We start from the raw sequence: 20,742 nt of genomic DNA, 5'->3' as shown, positions 1-20,742 counted from the left end.
AGTATGTTTATCTTTATTCCATGAATAAGAGGGGTTCTAAAGGAACTCTTTCCATTTGATAATATAATTTTTAACGAATGCATGCAATGTATCAGCAGTGTCAAAGCAGTATTTATAGGCCATTTTTGTTGACAGATGATCGTATGACCAGGGGCTAGTATGTCACCACCCATAAGATATATGTACTGCCAGTCAGGCAAAGTTGTTCAACTTGAAAGGAATAGTGTTTAATAAATTAATTATATCAGATGGAAATATACCTTTGAGGAATAATAGTGATAAATGGCCCCTTCTCTCTCACAAACATGGGAGTAGGTTATTTTCTATGAGTGTGTGTGGATAATTGAATACTGAAAGTTTTGTGGGAAGGACTGTACAGGACATTTATAAGAAGTATGATGGTAAGTCTATTTGTGTTTAAGATGTGAACTTTCTTTTTATGTGAAAAAAAAATCTAAATTAATTTTTCAGGTTTTTTTTCTGACCACATGAATTTGAAATAGTCTTGAAATTTTAGTCTTTGAAGTAGTAAGAAACTTAAACCAGTATATAAATGTGAGTGGAGGTTTTTTTTATGCATGTAGATGTACATGATGATAAAAAAAAATTTGCTAAACATTAACTTTTAGGTCATGAACTCTTTTTTCCTGTTCAATTTTTGTTCTACAGTTATGTTTCCCCTTATGACACATTAAAGTCTTCATTAGGTTTGACCTTTGCAATTATCTCTTACAAAAATCTATAGTATTTGATCATAAAACCAATATTGATAAAGGATGGTAATCAATTAAAGATCTATTGTGCCGCGGCTGATCGGTTTCTGGTAATTTTACACCTGTCAACCTAGTCATCTGTGTTACCTGTTTGCCATTTGTCGTTTTTACCTGTATCCTGGAGAGAAAGGTTTGAGACTTTCACTATTACCTACGTTTTAACTATATGAATTGTTATATATTTATGGTCAAGCCACTTTTATTGATAACCGGGTCCGACTATTAAGTATTGTTGTGAAAGATTTTCATTACTACCTGTGTCCCCCATCCAGGTGAAACGATCTGCATTGTTGAAACGACATCATTTGTTGACGTTGATAAATCATGGACGGATACAGTACAGGTTGACTTCAAGGGACAATATTTTTTCGTTTTTTGGTGAAAATTCAGGGACGTGTTAAATTTATAATAGAGGATATGGATTAATGTTTTATAATGGTAACATCATAGTGTTGAGAGGATGATACTCGCTTCGCCAATGTATTCTCAGGTAAGATTTTTACCTGTGATTAGGATTTTGATGAAGCTGAAACATTGATTTAACAATGGAGGTTATTGTGGGAAAGAGACATTCATCAATTTCTTCCCGATTTAATTAATGAAGAATTCATTGTCATAAGAAACGATCAAAGTTTGTTTGTTTAATATATCTGAAAACTAATTTCATGTTTGTTTTTCAAAGATTTAACTTCGATTTAGATAAGAAACCCGGGTTTTTTATTCAATCATTAATTTGCTAAGGTGAAAACTTGAGAGATTTAGGTCTATTGATGTTTAGTTGAAGAGTGTGTGCCGTTGTTTGCTCAAGCTCAAGTAGGGGAAAGGGTGGATCGTGGCTTTTCAGTGGAAGTCTTGACTGTATTTGCACAACAGATAGGCATTTTATTAGCAAGAAAGTAGACATGGCGCAGTAATGATATGGTGTAAATGTAGATAAACAGCCCCAGGTTATACAAGTGAAAGTTATACCATGTAGATGACTGTGACGATGTTGTACAGGTGACAATTTTCCGTAGGTCAATCTCTAGTACATTTTACCTGTAAATTTTCTTCAATAACCCTATCAGTAAAGATAGGATTTTGGGTTTATCTCATTGACTTGGACTTAATGGGTCAGAAAAATGCAGGTAGACTAGTAAATAGGCTTTCCTTAAATGTTATTCTCATTAAATGCTAAAATTGATACTGGTACTCTGTATTTTGTTTTTTTTTTTCAATTTGAAGAAAATAATTACACATGCACTAGTCTTCATGTTTTATGTTACAAGAAAAGCCATTAAACTGTATTTAATTTGTCACGATGGCTTCAAATTGTGAGAATTATAACATTAAAAACCCATTGAAATTATATTTAGCTAAATTATGAGGAAATTAAGCTGTGAAATTTGGTATGCAGTTGCCTCCCTTTCTGTCCTCATCAGTTCATTGCTCATGTTAGTCATTTTATGGTTTATAAACATTATGAATTAATCAAAAGTGGTTGAGTTTTATCCTGAACCTTAAAAATCACAACTAGTATGACATCAGCCCTTCTACAAAAAAGAATTTTGCAAAATCCAATTTTAGTGATCATATTTCTATGAAGGGATACAGAGTGATGAAGTTTTACAAGACCTACTCCTCCTTGGATGCAGGTTTTCTTTGGCTCTATAACTGATTAATGTAATATTAGACCGCTTGCCAGTTGCCAGGCAAAAAAAAAAAATGACTAACAAACCTTAGGTTCTAACAGAAGTGTGGTAAAATATTCAATGCAATATTTATGTGGAGTGGTATTCCCTTTGCAAAATGGTCTAGATCTGTCAAACACTGAGTTTCAAAGTTTTAGAAAAATACACCAGGCACCTTGGCCATGATTTTCTCTTTAGCTGTAGAATTTGTTTACTATATGACCTCTTCAAATGTCCATTTGTGCACATATTTATATATGTATGAGTTTGCATAACTGCATGTATTCATTTGCAAGAGTACTTCCATGTGGGTCTAGGTTAATTAAAGATACATGGATCATTACTTACTGTACATGTATAATTCTTGTCTAATCTTAACCCCTTTGCCATCTAGCATTCATGATTGATAAATGTGTCTGTTCCTAATCTAAAATTATTTAAATAAATTAAATATCTTCATTAGTTTTAATCTTGTCTTGTATAGATAATAGATAACTGAATTTTTTCTTGTCTTGAGATGTAGATATGTAGACCTTCATTGATCTGGAAAAACATCCTCTAAAATGGATTACTGACCCCTGACTAACTTTACAGATTTAAATACACAAAAAACTTGTATAGTAATTCATAGTACTTCATAGGTATCTTTCTTTGGATCGACAGGTGCTTGAATAGGGGGCTCGTGCTTATTACCATAAATTATATAAACCCAACTAGACTCTTTTATACCAAATTAGAACTTGGATAAAAATTTGATTGTTAAATTTAAACTCATTATACGAGTTATGAAATTGATAGTTTTGTTAGTTCTTGGGAAATTAGATTGATTTAGGTGATTAAGTTACAATATATAACAAAAGATGTACTGAAAAACTTTATGCAAATCAATAATTGATTATATATAACTTTGCACCTATATGAATATGAGAATTTTTGTATAAAAATGCATTTTGTCAAAGACCTGTTGTTATAATATTGTTTGAGAGAGAAAACTGTCTTTCTTTCTTGTTATGAATTCGAATGTTTAAAGTCATTGTTGATAAGAAAGTAGTGTCAAGATCATAGATACAGTTGATTTTTCTGAGGTAATTTGCAAGATCTCCATTGACTTTCACCTCAAGTTGGAGTTTATTTTTAGTCCCTTCTTGAAGTTAAACTAATCTAGAATGTTTCCCTAAGGGAGCTACCATTTGATTTTTATGGGGTGGGGGCTAGGATGAAAAATTTTGTCCTGCCTTTATTTTTAGTTGTTATCTCTGTCCTGCCTTTTTATTTTTCATTCTATACGGTCCTGCCTTTTTTTTAAAGTTTGTCTTGACTTTTTTTACCTAAATTGTCATCCTGCCTTTTTTTTTTTGCAAGTGTCTCATCCTGCCTTTTTTTTAACTCAAATCTCCTGTCCTGCCTTTTTTTTTCAAATTTCATCTTAGGCCCCCCCCATAAAAATCAAATGGTAGCTCACTAACACTTATTTTTGTGAATTTTGTTTAAATATTTTTATCTGTGAAAAGTGCAGTTGACTCTGAGGAAGTTACTGTAAACAAATGTATACAATGTCATTGTTTTATGACATACAATTACATAGTGTGCAAAGCTGTATTGTACAGTTCAGATGAACTTTTGTTTTAGTATTCAAGTAAATGCAGAGTGAAAGACTAGAAAGATGTTGTTCCTGTGAAAATTTCATTATTATGCCATGTTTCTATCACACTCAGTCTTCTAACCCTTAAATAATCAGTCTCTTTTAAATTAAAATATTCTGAATTTTCTAAAGATAATTTTTTATTTCCCATATAAAATGGATACTTGGGTGTGTTTTAACTATATTCTTTCAACAATCTTTTATTTGAACAATGGTGTTTGTTTTCATGTTCATAATGTATCTTATTTTGACATTTAATAAACAAATGTAAGGTTAAAATTTTCAAAACAAACAAGTCGACATTGATTTTAGCCAAGCTGAAAGTTTCAATTACTTTAGTTAGATAATTCAATTAAAATTGATCTTATTTTCTTACTCAACCAGAAATAGCTTTTCTTCTTTAATAAAACTTCATTTTCTTTGTAATTAAGCTGAAACCTTTAAATCTTTATTGTAACCTAAATGTCAACAAAGGTCATAAGAAATAGACATGATAGAATGCACTTTAAAAGAATTGACCTTAAAATTTTGATTGACAAGATGTAGATTTCACTTTTTTTGTCATGTGCAGACTGTCGTCTGCTTGTGTTTTGGAAATGGTTCTCCTGTCCAAAATAAGGAATGTGGAATGTATCCAGTGTTTGAAGTAAATCAAAAGATTTTTCCATCAAAAAACAATGATTGGGAAGCAATTAACAGAGATTTGTGGGTATGTGTGTAAAAGATGTTGAATAAATACAGATAGTGATATCATGCCAAGATAAAACCTGACTGGGTATCAGGTTTCTGAAGAAAATCAACATGGGGTCATGACAGAAACAATTTTCTGATAAATGCAGAAGATGCCATTATTTCAGAGGTTGGTTATGATGAAGTTACTTCCATCATTTATATGCAAATTGCTGCAATTTTGACTTGATAAAATCATTTTTGACATTTAGCTACATCACAAAAACCCATTTAATTAGCATACTAATCATAAAATTTGGCTTTAATGTATCTAAATTATATCTGAGAACTTCTGGTATACCCTATTAGTCAGATTTTACTTATCTACACCCCCTTTCATTGGACGTGGTACTATCATATGACCCAAGGAAGAGCAAAATGGTTAATTTAAACCAGATGCTATTCTGAACCTTGGTATATGTGGAAGTTTCAAAATTTTGACGTATGTGAAGTTTTAGACGAAATGAATATGAATCAAATGATGTGGACTGGAGCTCCCATTGGCGCTAAACCTTTGGTAATATTTTTCATTATTATTTACATTGTTTATAGATGTATATATGTATTGACTGTGTAGTTTTAAAGCTGTTGTTTATGACACGTGTTACACATACACAAAAACATTCCAGCAAGATGGAAGCAGATGTCAAGTTTGAACTAACAAAAGATTTGTAAAGATTTTTTTTAAAAATGATTATACTTATTTGACATTCAATTTTAAGGTTCAAAGTTGTGTTCTGTAGAGTTTTGAATTTTTTCTGGAAGTGAAGAGTTCTGTTTTGAGGGCTTCTTTGTTGGTTATAATAATTTCAACTTTTTATTGTGTTCTTGTACTTGTATTCATAAAACAAAATGGGTTAAACATTTGAAAAACTAACCCCGTCCTGTCAAGTTTCTGTAAGACAGAATAATACTTATGAGGGTTTAGGGTCAATAATGGTCTGGATTATTTCATATACATTGGAAATCTATTTGTAAGACTTTAATTCTGTGTTAGAACCAGACATAAAATTGCTACATGGCCAAATGGGAATGTTCTGTTTTGTGGATAGTACTTTTGCAGTTTGGCAAAAACAATAAAACATTTTTAGTTAGCCACGCTGTTACTTAATATATTACTGCAATTTCCATTGTTGTGGCTAATGAATTTTTCACAGTAGAGCTAACATCTATATTTAAACATTGACAGAACTGTTAACAAGGTCTTATAAATCATCTAAAAAACTTCGGTACACATCATCTCAAATTTATTTTTTAAATGAAAATAAGAATGAAATATTGTACTCGTATATTTTGTACAGAAATGAACTCCTCTTCAAAAAATTTTAACTTAAAATGCAGGTGACATACATCATGTGTGATGTTTATAATCTAAAGCTCACTAGATTTCTGATGAAGGTTGTCATGGCAACCAGAAAAATCAGGAGTGTATAAGATCAATGGAATAGATAGGAATGATGGCAGGCTTGATAAACATGTACATGGCTATATTATCTCAATCATCGAAGAAGATTCCTCTGCCAAATACATTCTGTACTGCCACTTCCAGAATTCAGGTTTGTAATCTGATTCAACGTCACAAATTTATAAATAGAAAAATTACGTTTTTTGTTTACAAAAAATGAGGATAATTACAGACGGAAGAATTGTAAATAATAATAAGTTTTTGACATTTAAAACTTTTACTTACTCTGGCACAGGAAAATGTCAATTGTCTTGCAACACGGATAGAGTACATGTACTTATTTCCCCATAAAAAAAAAGGTTGAAAACATTATTTTCTATAAATAAAAGTTTTAGTCACACTTACAAAAGTTACAATAATCCTTAGTATTAAGATAAATCGACTTTTAATTACACTGTATAACATTGTGTACCTACTTTTTGCTTTTTCAGAATTTCATTCCATCATGGTTTCAAATTTACAACAAAAACAATATCAAGTATGATAAATGATCACATAGTTTGATCTCATTGTCAAATATAACTTTTTATAAATTCCTTGACATGTTTGGAGGTTGATATACAAGTTGCAATAATGTTAACAGATGTATGTACCTGTCCCAATTTTACTGCACCAGATGCAATTTTGTACAATTAGTGCATTTAGTGATGATCAAGACCAGAATAATTCAAAATCCAAAACTTAATTCATACTTTGAAGAGCTGAAAACTGAATAGGACAGAATAGTACATGTATAGCAAACCGAGATATTTCATATATTGTCTTCTAATATTGGCCAATACACTGTCAGTTATAACAGATCTTTGAATGTCCTTCATGCATACCAGCATACTCATGGGGGAATGATGGTAGGTGTGGGCTTATGTTGTACTGTAAATAAACTGAAAATGAAGAGTTTCATTTTACAATACTTCATATTGATTCTTTAACATCTGTAAAGAATAGGGAAACAAAAAACTTCAGGCTTTGACTCTATATTTGTCGGTGGCGTCATAAGAGACATTAGCTACATATAAGGAAAAAGGCTATTTTTGAATATTATTGCTGGATTTCATTAATGGAGAACATGTGTCAACAATTATTTTGGCCAGGGATTATAACATCAACATCCTGTGTATTAAAATATTATTTTCAGCTAGGATTATACAAGGATTTGACATTACATTTATTACTCCCTGCATCAAATGGTAGAGCTAATGGGATGATTATAGTCATTTCACTGAAATTACTGTTCACCAAAGCTTCAATTTGCTATTCAAATGAATAGATTAGGCATGTAGGTCTGAAATACATGTTCATAAAGGGCTATTTCTTTACTGTCAAATTCATAAATGTTCAGAAAATTGTTCTGAAGATAGAAAAACACAAGTTTCTTTGTCAGTTACAGTGTCAGCCTAAAAGTATTCCAAAAAGAAAAGCACAAAAGTTAAAAGTTAAGTTGTGTATAGTTTTGATTGAGGCTGTCTAACTTGCTAGTTTAAGACTTTTGTAGAATTTATGTCCAAGAAAGAGGTTTTTCATTATTTATATTACATAAAATTTCAGCTGAAGACTTCAGTTGTATTTATGTCTCAGGAAGAGCCTTTTTCATTGACTGTCAACAACTTGAATATGATTTTGACTTTTTAATTGGGTGTATATCCCATAATGATTTATGTAACTGAAAGAAGTTTCAGTGTAGTAAATAAGTAAAAGTGACATGTAAAGATTAGGTGTAGGAAATATCTCTGTAGTCTATGACAGATTTAGTTGGAATAAACAGAACATGTATCATCTACATACTGTTTTGTGTACCACATGTACATGATATACATGTATATACTGGTATGACTGAATTATGCAGAAAAGACAAAAATGAGAGATTAATTCTTGCAAATTCAGGAAAATCTGCATACAGATACATTTAGTATCAGTTATCAGAATGAAAGTTATTATTTTGATACTCCCAGAGTTGCATTATTTGCATGAATAAAAACCTCCCAATAATTTCTGAATCTATAGTTTTCTTTTAAATTACACTGTTTCTTAAAAATTTGCTTTTACCTTCCAAAAATGGGTATGAGTTTATTTGAGAAAAAGAAAAGAAAAAGAATCTTAAATGTCTTATACATGATATGCTGGTAAATAATGGACCAAATATGTTAAAGTATTATATTTTTATGATAAATATGATTAGTAGGACTAGCTTCAAGCATAAAAAGCTTGTGTCTTGCATTGATATAACACATCTAGGTACAAAGTAAATAAGTGGTTAGTGACTTCCTTATTTTTGTACAAATCCCGATAAGCAGTCAGCTTAAGGCAGAATGTTTGCATTTTCATCAAACAAACAAAAATTTAGTCACAATCTTCATGCATAATTAAGTCACAAAGCTATAATTTAATCAGATACATATTTATGTTGTATTTTAATTTTTATATCATCATATTATCAATAAATTTCCATTATTAAGCTGCTCTAAATTTTATTCAACAGAGATTTCATTTCCATGGAAACATACTCCCATTAGATTAAGTGCTGATGACAAGTAACAAAAATAGATTTTTAGTAAAATGAACAAAACATTATTTGTATAAAGTGGTAAAGTGTAATATAGGGTGTGAAAAATCTGTGTATGTTTGTGTATATTGAGTGCTGTCACATGTAGTTGATGTGTATACATTATTTATTAAGGGGCAAAGCCTTCCTGTCAAATCTGTTTGATTTTCATATGTAACTGTGTCAGGCAATTGCTGATGAGTTGAACTGTTGGGAGTGTGTTTATTGACATTGTTTATTAGAACCCCCTGGGGTGTGAATGTTTTTGTTTATATCTGTGGATTATGAATTTAGGAGAGGAAGTTCATGTCATCTTTATTTATTGACTTTCATCAGTTCTTTTCTGGTCAGCAGCAATCAGTTTGTAAAGATTTTGATTGGTCAATATTCAGCATCTTTACAGTGATTTCTTAAAACTGGGAGAAAAACAGAAATTTTAGCAGATAGTTTGAAGACAAACATTAAAATGGTTTTAGGAAGTACAGCATTGATTTCCAATCCAATTCACATTAAACAGGTTTGTGTCTTTTGATTGATGATTGTTAGTTTAATTGTCATCGAACTTAGTAATCTATCAGACATTGTTGTAATTTAAATGCGTAATTGATGTACTTCATTATCTGTTGTAATTTTTTTGGTAGAAAATTCAAATAGGAACATTCCTCCATTCAGACTCCATTATTTTATGTTTTGTTGACCTCCTTAAATAACTAAAATGATCTAAAGGGATTTTCAATTAAAGTAGAAAATAGTTTAATTTTCATTAACAGATTTCACTTTTAATATTTTAGTCTTTGGGAAAATGTAAGAATTGTTTTTTTTTAATGTTGGTCAATTATAATATATCTGTATTTACTATTAAGTAAAGAATTAAAGAGTACAATCTTTTTATTATATATTATCATTGTACCTTAAAACCCCAGATTTTTTAGAAGAAAGGTTTAAGAACAATTATAAAAAACTGATGCCTGTTGTGGAAGAAATGGACTTGAGTCACTTAACATTTTTCTTCTCATGAACATAGCATTTCCCTGTAGATGCTTGATTTTTCAGAAAGTATGTGACTTTCCAGATACATGTATCATGGCAGAATAGGGAAGTTTGTTCTTGAAATTGCGAACAGCTGCCATGCTTAGTTTATAGGCAACATTTGGTCAATTATTTATCTTCTGTAATTATTTTAATGATTGAAGTGTTTATTTGTTTTAGTAGGGCACATCAGATGAATAAGAATCTTAATATTTTTTTACTTGTTAATTTTTAAGAAATTATTTTCATAGACTATTAATGTTGTTTGATAATCTGTCAATTTTCTTAATCTTCAAGTTCATTATTTATTTATCACAGCTTTTGTATATAAACTGTGTCAAACAAAATATAACCTAATTGATCCTGTTATTAAGTAAATATTTCCTTGGACAAAAGTGATAAAAACAAACCAATCTATACAGATCAATACAATTAGTTAATTACACACTTATGTCACACACAAATCAAAGATTTATGATCTTAATATAACCAATAAGGTATATATGTAAATCAATGACTAAAAGCCATAAAATCATTTCCCTTTGTGTAATTGTCTAGTCAGGCCAGATATAGGAGGGACTCGAGGGGGTTTGCATTTTCATTTTTTGACTCCTTGGCCTATCAAAAACTTGATTTCATCTCACCTTTGTATATGTATGATATGAAATATAAATGTATATGAATGAATGAAAAAAATATTCTGATTCTCAAATGTTCCCCAATTTACATGTTTATTTTATTTTGTTCCCTTATAACAAGAGTGATTAAATGTCTTGATATCTCCCCCCTTCCTGTTTGTATTTGTGTTTGCTTGACCCATATGGGTGTATTTTGCAAATAAAATTATTATATTGTAATACAAAACAAGATGCCCATATTTTAGGCTTAAAACCAAAAAAAATCTTAAATTTGCTTCTTTTTCAGTTTGGTATTTGTAGTCATTTTCTGTACAAAGTTACAAGATAATCAATTGAATAACATACTATTTTCCACGGAGGAATAGAACAGATCAGAAATATATTGTATATTTTTTTTAATAAAAAAAAACCTAATAAAAAGATAGCTCATTAAATACACTATAATGTACAACAGATGTTTCCTGTATATATAATTATCTGTGAATTAATTTACATAACTGATAAGGTGTACATGAGAGTATTATATCATATATTATCAGATACTTATAAAATGTAAAAATAAAAGAATACTACTTTCCAAAAGTAGGACATAACTTAAAAAGAAAACAATTGAAGTTTGCGATACAAAGCATTGCTCAAAATTTAGAAATGTATGTTGATGTGTCTCCTTTTTGAGAAACAAGGGCATCTGTTGTATGTACAATGTATTACAAATTGTCTTAACAGATGTTCTGTCACATTGAACTGGAAGCATTGTTCATAAATATTGAAACCTAATTTGATTCTGTTCCTAGCTATAATGTACAAAATGCCCTGGGAATTTCTAATACTTGAATGTATTATTGAAGTATCTGGGAAAGCCATATTAGAATGAAACCTGATAAAGTAACTAGATAATGATCCATTGTGTATCATCTTGTCCTAAATAATTGTAAATGTAAAAACAGAAATAGGTAATTAAACAAATTAAGAACTTAAATGATGCAACCTTATGTCTAATTGAAATGCAGATAAAAAAAAAAATGTCAATATTCATTAAAAGTCCATTTCTCTTTGTCACAACATAATGAAAAGGTCAAAAATGGCCAAGTTGGCAATTTATATCATCCAAAACCCAAGAGTTATGAGTATGCAATTATTGAAATTGGAAAAGCCTTGATCAGCCTCATAAACTGACCTTTACTACTAGGTATAGGGAATTCTGATGGAAAATGTGTCTAATTCTGTATAATCTTCAGGGAGTGTTCATATTAGCAAAGTTATGATATCTGGATAATATTGAGCTGGGCAGCTATCAAATGGTAGCTATTTTGTAGCTTTGTAAATGATAATTTTGTAATGAATATATTCTGTGAATGAGGGCTTCCAGCAGAAATCTTATATCACTAGTGCAATTGGCAAATTGTTTATAAACAAAACAAAAACAGTAGATTTTGACAATAGATGATTGTGTTGTGAAACAGTTTTTGTGACAACTGTGACTTTGACTATTTACATATGAATTGTGCATATTCTCCGCTCACCATGATGGTAAATATATATATTTGTATTTAGGTTGCCTGTGGGTAATTTTGTTTGAATATTATATCTGTGTATACATAGGAAGTGTGTGTTTATATATGTAGTGGATTTTGTTTTAGCTTATCCTGTTCAGGAAGTGTGTTTTATATGAACTAGGGAAAACAGGAAACCGTCATTAAATACACTACATTTGAAGTCTTATCTATATTAAAGTGTGAAAGATAGGACAACATTTTATATTCTATTAAGTTTTAATGTGAAGAAATATTTAGTTATACATGTAAGTACGTTGACATAATTCAAAATTGAAGATATTTTTGTTGTTATAAATAGCTCTTTATTTTTCTAATCCTAATTTTTTAGACGAAAAGGTTAAAACTTTTAAAACCATGGTAACTTCCATTTTAATATAATCTCTAATTTTTCTCTTTGCAGCACATGGTGCAGGGTCAAATGCCACCAACATACCAGTTTGCTGCTCAACCAGGGCTTACGCAAGTAAGCCTTGCCCAAGCTGGTTTAACACAAGCTGGACTAACACAAGCTGGCCTAACACAAGCTGGCCTAACCCAAGCTGGCCTACATGTAGCTCAAGCCGGACTTACCCAAGCTGGACTTGCCCAAGCTGGTCTTGCCCAGGCAGGTTTAACACAACCTGGTCTGACAGAAGCAGGTTTACAGGATTATACCCAAGTAGTCGTTAGTCAGGGTACCATGCCAGTTGCTTCATCAGAAGGCACATCACCTTTAAAAACAGAACAATCAACATTTACCACGACTGCCGTCACTCCCAATGGTGGGATTGAACAGCAGACGGTAAGAGCCAGGTCGATAAATGTACGTTCTTTACTTAATTTTCTTAGCATGAAGAGTGCTGAAGATTTGCGGTGATGGTAGCAGCAACTTAACCCAAAAGCACATAGGTTTTTGCATGTTTATTATATTATAACTAGGAGAAGTTTTGCAGTTAACACAGAAAAGGCTTTCATGGTCAAGTTTTCCAAAGGTGTATAAAATATATTTCAAAAACTATATTTGAAAAACATTTTGGAAATTAAATTTTTGCATTAAATGTACATAACTGTCACATGGACTGGTTCACCTGGAAAATTTGATCATGTGTCATCAGTGCCAAAATATAACAAACTGAAATACATAAATTGACAATGGTGTTGATTGACCTAAGATTTAATGTCAACATGCTGGCATTAATTGGTATTAAAACTTGTTTTAATTTCATACCAGGCTATGCATTTTGGCTTTAATTTTAGTGTGTTTGGAATGGCTCTTTTAGAAATTGATTTTTGAAAAAAATTATTAGTAATATGCAACAATTTAAAATTTGATTTGCATTGATTTGGAAATACAAAGTCTATAAATGACTTCATGCTTCCAAGATTAGCACATTTATGTTAATAAGTAATTACAAACTGTATGATTCTTTTAATTGTCTTTTCCCTCTTTTCATCTTATTTAGATGATCTACCAATACTTAGAGTTATACCCTTCTCAGCATGTATTTGCTGTAATAAAGGATTGTTTAAAGAATTTTACTTGAAAACAGAAAATTTTCATTCATAGAAAATATTAAATTTGATCATCCTTTATAGAAATGGAGGGAGATATCTCCTGCTTAAGTAAGATGAAAAGAGGAATTGTTAGAGCCTTTTTGATTAAAAGTACACCAAATTTTTGGTAATGAACGATTTTAACTTTTGAAGAAAGAAAAAAGTAGTCAAATCTTTTCAAAAGTGAATGTTGAATTGATACAGATTGTCAATTATGTGAGTGATCATACTAAAAAAAGAATGTTTTGTTTGTTGTGTGTGGACTTGCTAATCAGACTGACAGCTGAGTCCATTTATGGAAAATAACCTTCACCCGTCTTTCCCATAGTCTCATTACAATCCATCATCTAACACAAAAAAGAAACCTTTTATAAAACCTATGAGTCATTTAACACTTGATCTTTTTTGTCTTTCACCCATCTGTTTGTGTTAAGAAGCTTAGTCAATGATTTTGTATCATGTGTACCAGGAAAATCTCAAGTGGCCAGAGGAAGTCTTGTGATGTAGCTTTTAGTGCAGGATTCATTAGCAAGCATTAAGTGGTAATGCAATCGTGTGCAGTGCAAGAAATTCAAAAAAGTTCTTTGTTCGAAAAATGTTTTTAACATTTCAATCAATAATTCAAAGTTAGATGCAAACATTTATGCATTCATCCATTTAAATGGGTTTAAACTTCAAATATTTCATTATTTCTTTTAATTAGTAATTTCATTACCTCTGAAAATTAGGATTTGCTGAAGTGCATTTGAGTTTTCAATATAGTTATGTGAATAATGAATACATTTCAATTTTATAGTGTAGTAAGATATGATAAACAGTTAAATAAGGATATGAAATTAATATTAATTTATACAGAATCATGATTGGTTAATCTTTTCATGTCAAATTAATATTACAACTTGCATTTCCCTTGCATACAAAGCAAGAATTTGGAAGATATTTTCCTGGGATAATACTAGGTACAGCTATTTTGTCTGCAAAGTTTCCTTTTATTTATACATGTTTTAAATAAAAAGTTTTTATTCAAACAGGGAGAACAGTAAATTTTACCAGTTTTTCACGATCGTTGACCGTTCAACTTTTAAATGAAAATTTATGTTGAACAAATTTTGTTGGGTTGAACTTTTATATCAGGACAATTTACTACTTCATTTTTATACCCCAGTTCCATTGCCTATGAATTCTTCAGAAAAAAATCATCAATTGTCTGCTCTTTAAAGTCAATGGCTGGTCTTAAACATTAGAAACATACAACATACATCAGTCTTGAAAGAAAAACAACAGCCAGGGGAATGGGCTTGACAGAATCAGCGGGGAAAGAAGACCTGCTGAGCTTGACTCTAGTTCGACTTAACCCTCTTTAAGTTGTCAGTGTCTTATGGAACACTTTGGAAGTCTTTTTCCTCATTTAAAATAAAAATATGAATATTGCATTTTTGTACATTTATTTTTATCAACACCATTGGTTCACAAGATGTACCCTAACCATGCTTGTTTGTCTATCATATTTTAGGGGCAGCCGTTGAATATATTGATGCCAACATCTCACTATGAAGAAATGCAGCTTGGAATTGGACAGGTTTTATCATCACTCATCAAATCATAATTGCATGATCTAATTTTATTATTAATTGAACTACTATCTCTGAGTTTACCATTTCATCAAATGAAATATAGGCAGACAATTATAAAAGTCACTATTTCTAAGGTTGAGAGATCTAACTGATTTTATCCCTAATTGGAAACATTTGTATTCCGTATAGATTATCTGTCATTTGAAGCTGTGGTGGTAAAGTCAGAGATTGAGGGAAATTTTTCATTGTTTAATTCCATATTAACTTCCAAATTATTCAGGGAGATTGGATAAAATGGCTGATTATAACATAAAATTATTTGAAATTGCTCAAAGAGAAGTTCAGAATAACAATTTTTCCCTATTTAAACATCTGAAACTGTACTTATTTCCAAAATTGTTAGTCATAGCTAGTTCATTTAAAAAAAACTTTTATCCAATCTTTCATACACTGAAATATATTTTGTATGCCAGATATACATGATATATGCATTTCGCCACAGATTTTGAAAAAAAAGATTTCAATTTGAAATGATTCTCAGGACATTAAAAATTGTGTTTGATAAAAAAAAAGAATTAAACAAACAAAATAAGAATGCAGAAATACAGAAATTGCATTTTGATTATTATAACAAGTTCAAAAAGTTGTCTGGACAGGAATTTACATTCTGATATACTAATTAAAAATAATTGCTGGCATTCAAATTTTGTTTCATCCTGCATTATACCAGTATTTGCAGCACAAACTTGCCTTTCAGAATTATAATATTTCACTCCAATCTTTTACAAGCACTAGACTCGGACAAATACCTTTGCAAACTTCTTGATAGGGAGGGAGGTTATGTTTATAACTTTCTTTTAGAATTTGATTTAAATCTGTAAATTCTCTATGCACTTAAGGTCCCATCTTTGTTAAAAGGTTGGAGTTTGGCATTTAACTTTTATTTTAGCGCTAGCTCCAGTTTTATGTTGGTGACGGATTATGCTACATATTTTGCCAAGTGTATTTATATATAGATGTATTAATTAGAATATTGTATTACAAATAGATCTAACTATAGATTGTACTAATATAGATATGCAAATTAGGTTTAACATATTATTTTATTTGTAAGCACATACACACAAGATAGTTCCACACAATATAAAAAGTGACCCAGTAGGTGCGCGGATACTTTCTAACATACATTATAGCCAGATTGGCTTTGGCTGGCTGGCTAGTATTGCTTAAATTCTAATTCTTTTCGTCGTGCTAAGTTTATTGCTGTATTCCCCAGGAAATTTTTTGCACTAAAATCATTTTCCAGTAATAATGGTATCGATTAGAATTTGTCTTTTCCCCATGTGTGTCATAACTGTACATGACTTAATAATGCTTGCATGTCAGAACAATATTTTGTTTCATATCTAGAAAATAGCTGAAACCCCGTGTGTACTATATAGTCATATCTTGTATTGATAATGGGATAATTACAGAGAGAAAGAGTCAAAACAGTTGAATGAACCATGAATATTGTAATATGGGATAAGTGTGAAGTCTCTGGTCATTTTTGTCTGTTTTTCTATTGATTGCGGAAGTGTAGGTCTTTCTTGTACAATAACAGAAATGATTCTATAAAAAGCTGATTGATTAAATGTCTTGTTTATAAGATGGCTAATGATATCCTCCACGAATAAAAACCATTCTGTTTTTCCCATTAAAGTCTTCAGCATCAATTTTTTTGCCTTTCAATTACAGTTAAGAGTTCACATTGATCTTTCACACATGATCTGGTTTGATGTTTTTTTTCTGCACAAGAGATGGCAAGTGGGGATCATTTTATTTCAATTTTATCTTAACAATGAATTTGAATTTGCAAAAAATAAAAAACAAGTAGGATTCCTATGCCATAGCGTTGTATAGTTTTGTATAGATTCTATATCTATACTGTCAGTATAATTGGAATTTGAGATTAACAAACAATATTATTCCCCAAAAAGCATATATTTGAATGACTTTTCACAATGGCAAACTTATTCAAGGTTGAAGAATAAATCTTTTGACTCTTCTATCGATTTTCATAGCTGAAACTATCCCTGAAGACAATCTAATTCTAAATAACATTCGTGATTTATTATGTCTTTGATTCCATTATTTGCTTAAATCAGAGGGTTTTCGAGAGAAAAAAATTTCATGTAGAGCAGAATATATGATGATTAGAAATTTCTTGCAATTTGCTACGATGTTTAAAGGACAAAAAATATATATTTTGAAGTAAGAGTCTGATAGACAAAATTCATTATCCTGCATATTAAAGAGCCATAAAGTAGCTTATCAAATCCTCAAAAACAGTAACATGACCTTGCCCTCTTTTTTAATAGAATTTATTTCAAATTGCAGACAATAAGGGTCCTGGTTTTTGTATCCCCCATTAAAAAAGCTTGACTTTTGTGAACTTCACAAAAACATTAAGTTCTAATTAAAAAAAATGGCAACACATCTAAGTGAAGCACTTGAGGGTTTCTAGCTGTCATTTATTTGTTCAAGTAGCTACATACTGTCACAGTTCTTGTTTGTTTTATAAGAATGTATTTTGTTTTTACAGCAAACAGATTTAGAGAGTGGAGAAGCTTTATCACCAGATTCTGCCAACCAATCAACATCTTCAGCATCACAGGGGAATGGCCAGGGACCTAAACGTCTCCATGTGTCAAATATCCCATTTAGATTTAGAGAAGCAGATTTAAAAAGTTTATTAGGGGTAGGTACAAAAAAGATATTATAACGATAATACTAGGGAATTTTAGCGGTCATATATTTGATGATGTTTTTATGTTGATTTTATATACCTTGAGGCTAAAACACTTATTAACAAACTTATGATAACAGCTGTCATCAACCTTGAACACTTAGTTGCTAAGTATACTTAGGTGTACCATGACTGACTCAGTATGACTTATAAGGTAAAGGTGAACTATATCATAACATTTGACCTGAATTTGATGGGTTGTTTTTCTGCCGTAGGTTATATATAGATCATACCACTGCTTCTAGTGAAATATTTCTTCAGTTGAGATGGTTAATTTTTCAAGCTTATTTAGTCCTGCTATTATATACCAGAAAGCATAGTTTTAGAGTGTATAATGTCTTTTCTCCTGTGTATTTGTCTGTCATTTCTTTGTTGTTTCGTTGATGTACCTCCATTTATTATTGCATATCAGCCTTTTATTTGAATGATAGCTTAAAACATTTGATTAGTTTGATTGTTAGGAATGAGGGACACATTTTTTTGGGGGGAAAGGGTCAGTCACCCTTTTTATCGATGCGTGTGCATTTGGTATTTGAGCTTGCATGGTAAATATCTGTAGTTGATAAATACTTCACCCCTGGATTCAATATAGACCAGTGTTTAGGAAAAACCTTTTTTTTATGCCCCAGCCTTAGCGGAGGGGGCATTAAGTTTTACCCTTGTCTGTCAGTACTTCTGTCTGTCCGTACGTCCCAAAGTTGGTTTCCGTTCTCTAACTTTAGTTTGCTTCAGCCAAATGTTATGAAACTTATACAAAATGCTTATCACCACAAAACACAGATCAAGTTTGAATTTTGGTGGTGTCACTTTAACCATTCTAGAGTTATGCCCCTTTACAAATGGAAAAATTGCTGAATTTTTCATTTCCATTCTTTTACTTAAGTTTGCCTCAACCAAATGTTATGAAACTTATAGACAATACTTATTACCATAAAACTCAGATCAAGTACAAATTTGGGTAGCGTCACTTCATAACTTTATATGATATGCAAGCGAGGGCATCATCTGTGTCCCACGGACACATTCCCCATTTATTTTAAATACACATACTAAATTTGATCAGATGGGGACAAAAAAAAATATGTGTGTATCTCATATAATCTTGAATGAAAATGTTAAACACAGGTTCAAAGAAATTATATAAATGATGGAAGACATGTTCTTCTGGTTGAATAATAATTCTGTCTTTGATATGTTTGAAGATGATCTTCTTAATTCTTCAGCTTCATATATTTAGATGGCATTTAAAAAATGGAAGTAATTACTTTAATGACCATTTATCTCCATATTAGCATGCCCGTTTATGACCAGAAAAGTGTTTATTTCTCTCCAACAGTGTTGAAGTGAAAGACCTAATGTGTAACTCGGGGAAATAATTGTAAATCCTCAATAGCAGATGTTACTGAGATATTGATTTTTACAACACAATTTCATCATAAGCCAGAGGCAAATAAAACAGAGTGTAAATTATTTTCCTAGGTCTCGTAAATAATAACACACACTCTTCACATTTAAATTTTTTCCCTTAGGACACAACATTTTCAGTCACTAAAGCTAACAATTATTATATGGTTAAAAAAATTGTGGAGGAGATCTATCTAAATTATATCACATCTTCTGCTGGTAAAATCGATAGAAAATGGATTAAAGTGTCGTGATAGTATGGTTGCATGTCGAAACCTTATCAGTACCATAAAGTTATTAGTTTTGTCTTTGTCGAGATAATTAGTTTGAAAGGAAGTCCATGAAATTTGACTTTTGTTCAAAATATCTGCAATATCTGTAACTTAGTTTATTTCAACAACATGTCATAGACCCATTTTCATTTATTGTGTTCATCACGTTGACATTAAAGTTGACCCGCTACCTACACATGTCATTAAATGTTTGGTATTGGCCAAATAGCAGATTATTTATTGATGAGATACTACAGACTCCATGATTAGGAATATTTTCTGATTAACAATCAGTGTTCTTTCATTTGCTAAATAAAGATTTTCTATTCGAAGAAAACAAGAAATAGATACTTGACTGAATAAATTGGAAATCTTTTTGATTTTCATTTGTGATTAATTTCCTCAAGATTTATGGTGTAAAGTATGATAAAGCTTTTTGAATGCAGGAATTATTTTTTCTCTGACCCCAAGAACTTTACCAGGACTGGTACTGTACTCAAAATCTTGTATAGAGTACTGAGATGTTTTGCTCTTTCTGGAAATAGTCATGAACCATGTTGATTTTAGTGGTCCGATAGGTTTCTCTTCCTTTTTACCTTCAACCCTTAAATCAGTGATCATACCACATTACCATATTTTAAAAATGGAAGTCCTGGTATTTTCAGCATTATTTTTTTCAACAAATGTTCTAGCTAGGGCAGATGGCACAGGTTTTACTGCCTGAAAAGGGACAATTTGATAATTTTTATAGATAACAAATTGATTAAAAGCTTTTTCAAGTATTTAAATAATGTTTTTTGCAATGAAAAGCTTTTTCTTTTCTTGAGAGGGCAGGACTTTAAAGGCAGTGGGTAACTGCTTCCCTCTGTCTTGGATCAGATATGATGCTGGTAATGAAAAATTAAACTGTAAAATCACATTGGTAGTAAAATAAATGTAGTTAAACAAATTATCTTGTAGTTAAATGGAAAATACATGTTGTTGGTTTTGACTTTTAACATTGTTTCTCTTCCTTGCAGCAGTTTGGTAAAATAATAGACGTGGAAATTATATTTAACGAGAGGGGATCCAAGGTAAGATTTATTATTTTATTGAAGAATCATCATATAGAAATTTGAAAAATTTCCGAA

The 20,742-nt window shown here is 30.8% G+C and overlaps 1 protein-coding gene across 11 annotated transcripts in view; it reads left to right on the top strand.

Moving 5' to 3' along the window:
- The window catches only part of LOC127707990 (RNA binding protein fox-1 homolog 1-like), a 46,534-nt gene that overhangs the window by 10,976 nt on the left and 14,816 nt on the right, over positions 1–20,742 (top strand). For 2 of the 11 annotated variants that reach the window (XM_052212767.1, XM_052212777.1), the window contains 4 exons: positions 12,442–12,843; positions 15,088–15,153; positions 17,733–17,888; positions 20,632–20,685. In XM_052212767.1, the coding sequence (XP_052068727.1) occupies positions 12,442–12,843; positions 15,088–15,153; positions 17,733–17,888; positions 20,632–20,685 (678 nt within the window). Of the gene's footprint in view, positions 1–264; positions 402–929; positions 1,264–5,184; positions 5,332–8,949; positions 9,336–12,158; positions 12,287–12,441; positions 12,844–15,087; positions 15,154–17,732; positions 17,889–20,631; positions 20,686–20,742 lie in introns of those variants that run through there. The other 9 variants (XM_052212775.1, XM_052212774.1, XM_052212771.1 and 6 more) reach the window with 9 other exon arrangements.

Source organism: Mytilus californianus, unplaced genomic scaffold (assembly GCF_021869535.1).
Source record: "Mytilus californianus isolate M0D057914Y unplaced genomic scaffold, xbMytCali1.0.p SCAF_7, whole genome shotgun sequence".
Lineage (NCBI taxonomy): Eukaryota > Metazoa > Mollusca > Bivalvia > Mytilida > Mytilidae > Mytilus > Mytilus californianus.
Note: the sequence above shows the minus strand (reverse complement) of the source record. Positions and strands in the feature narration are given on the sequence as shown.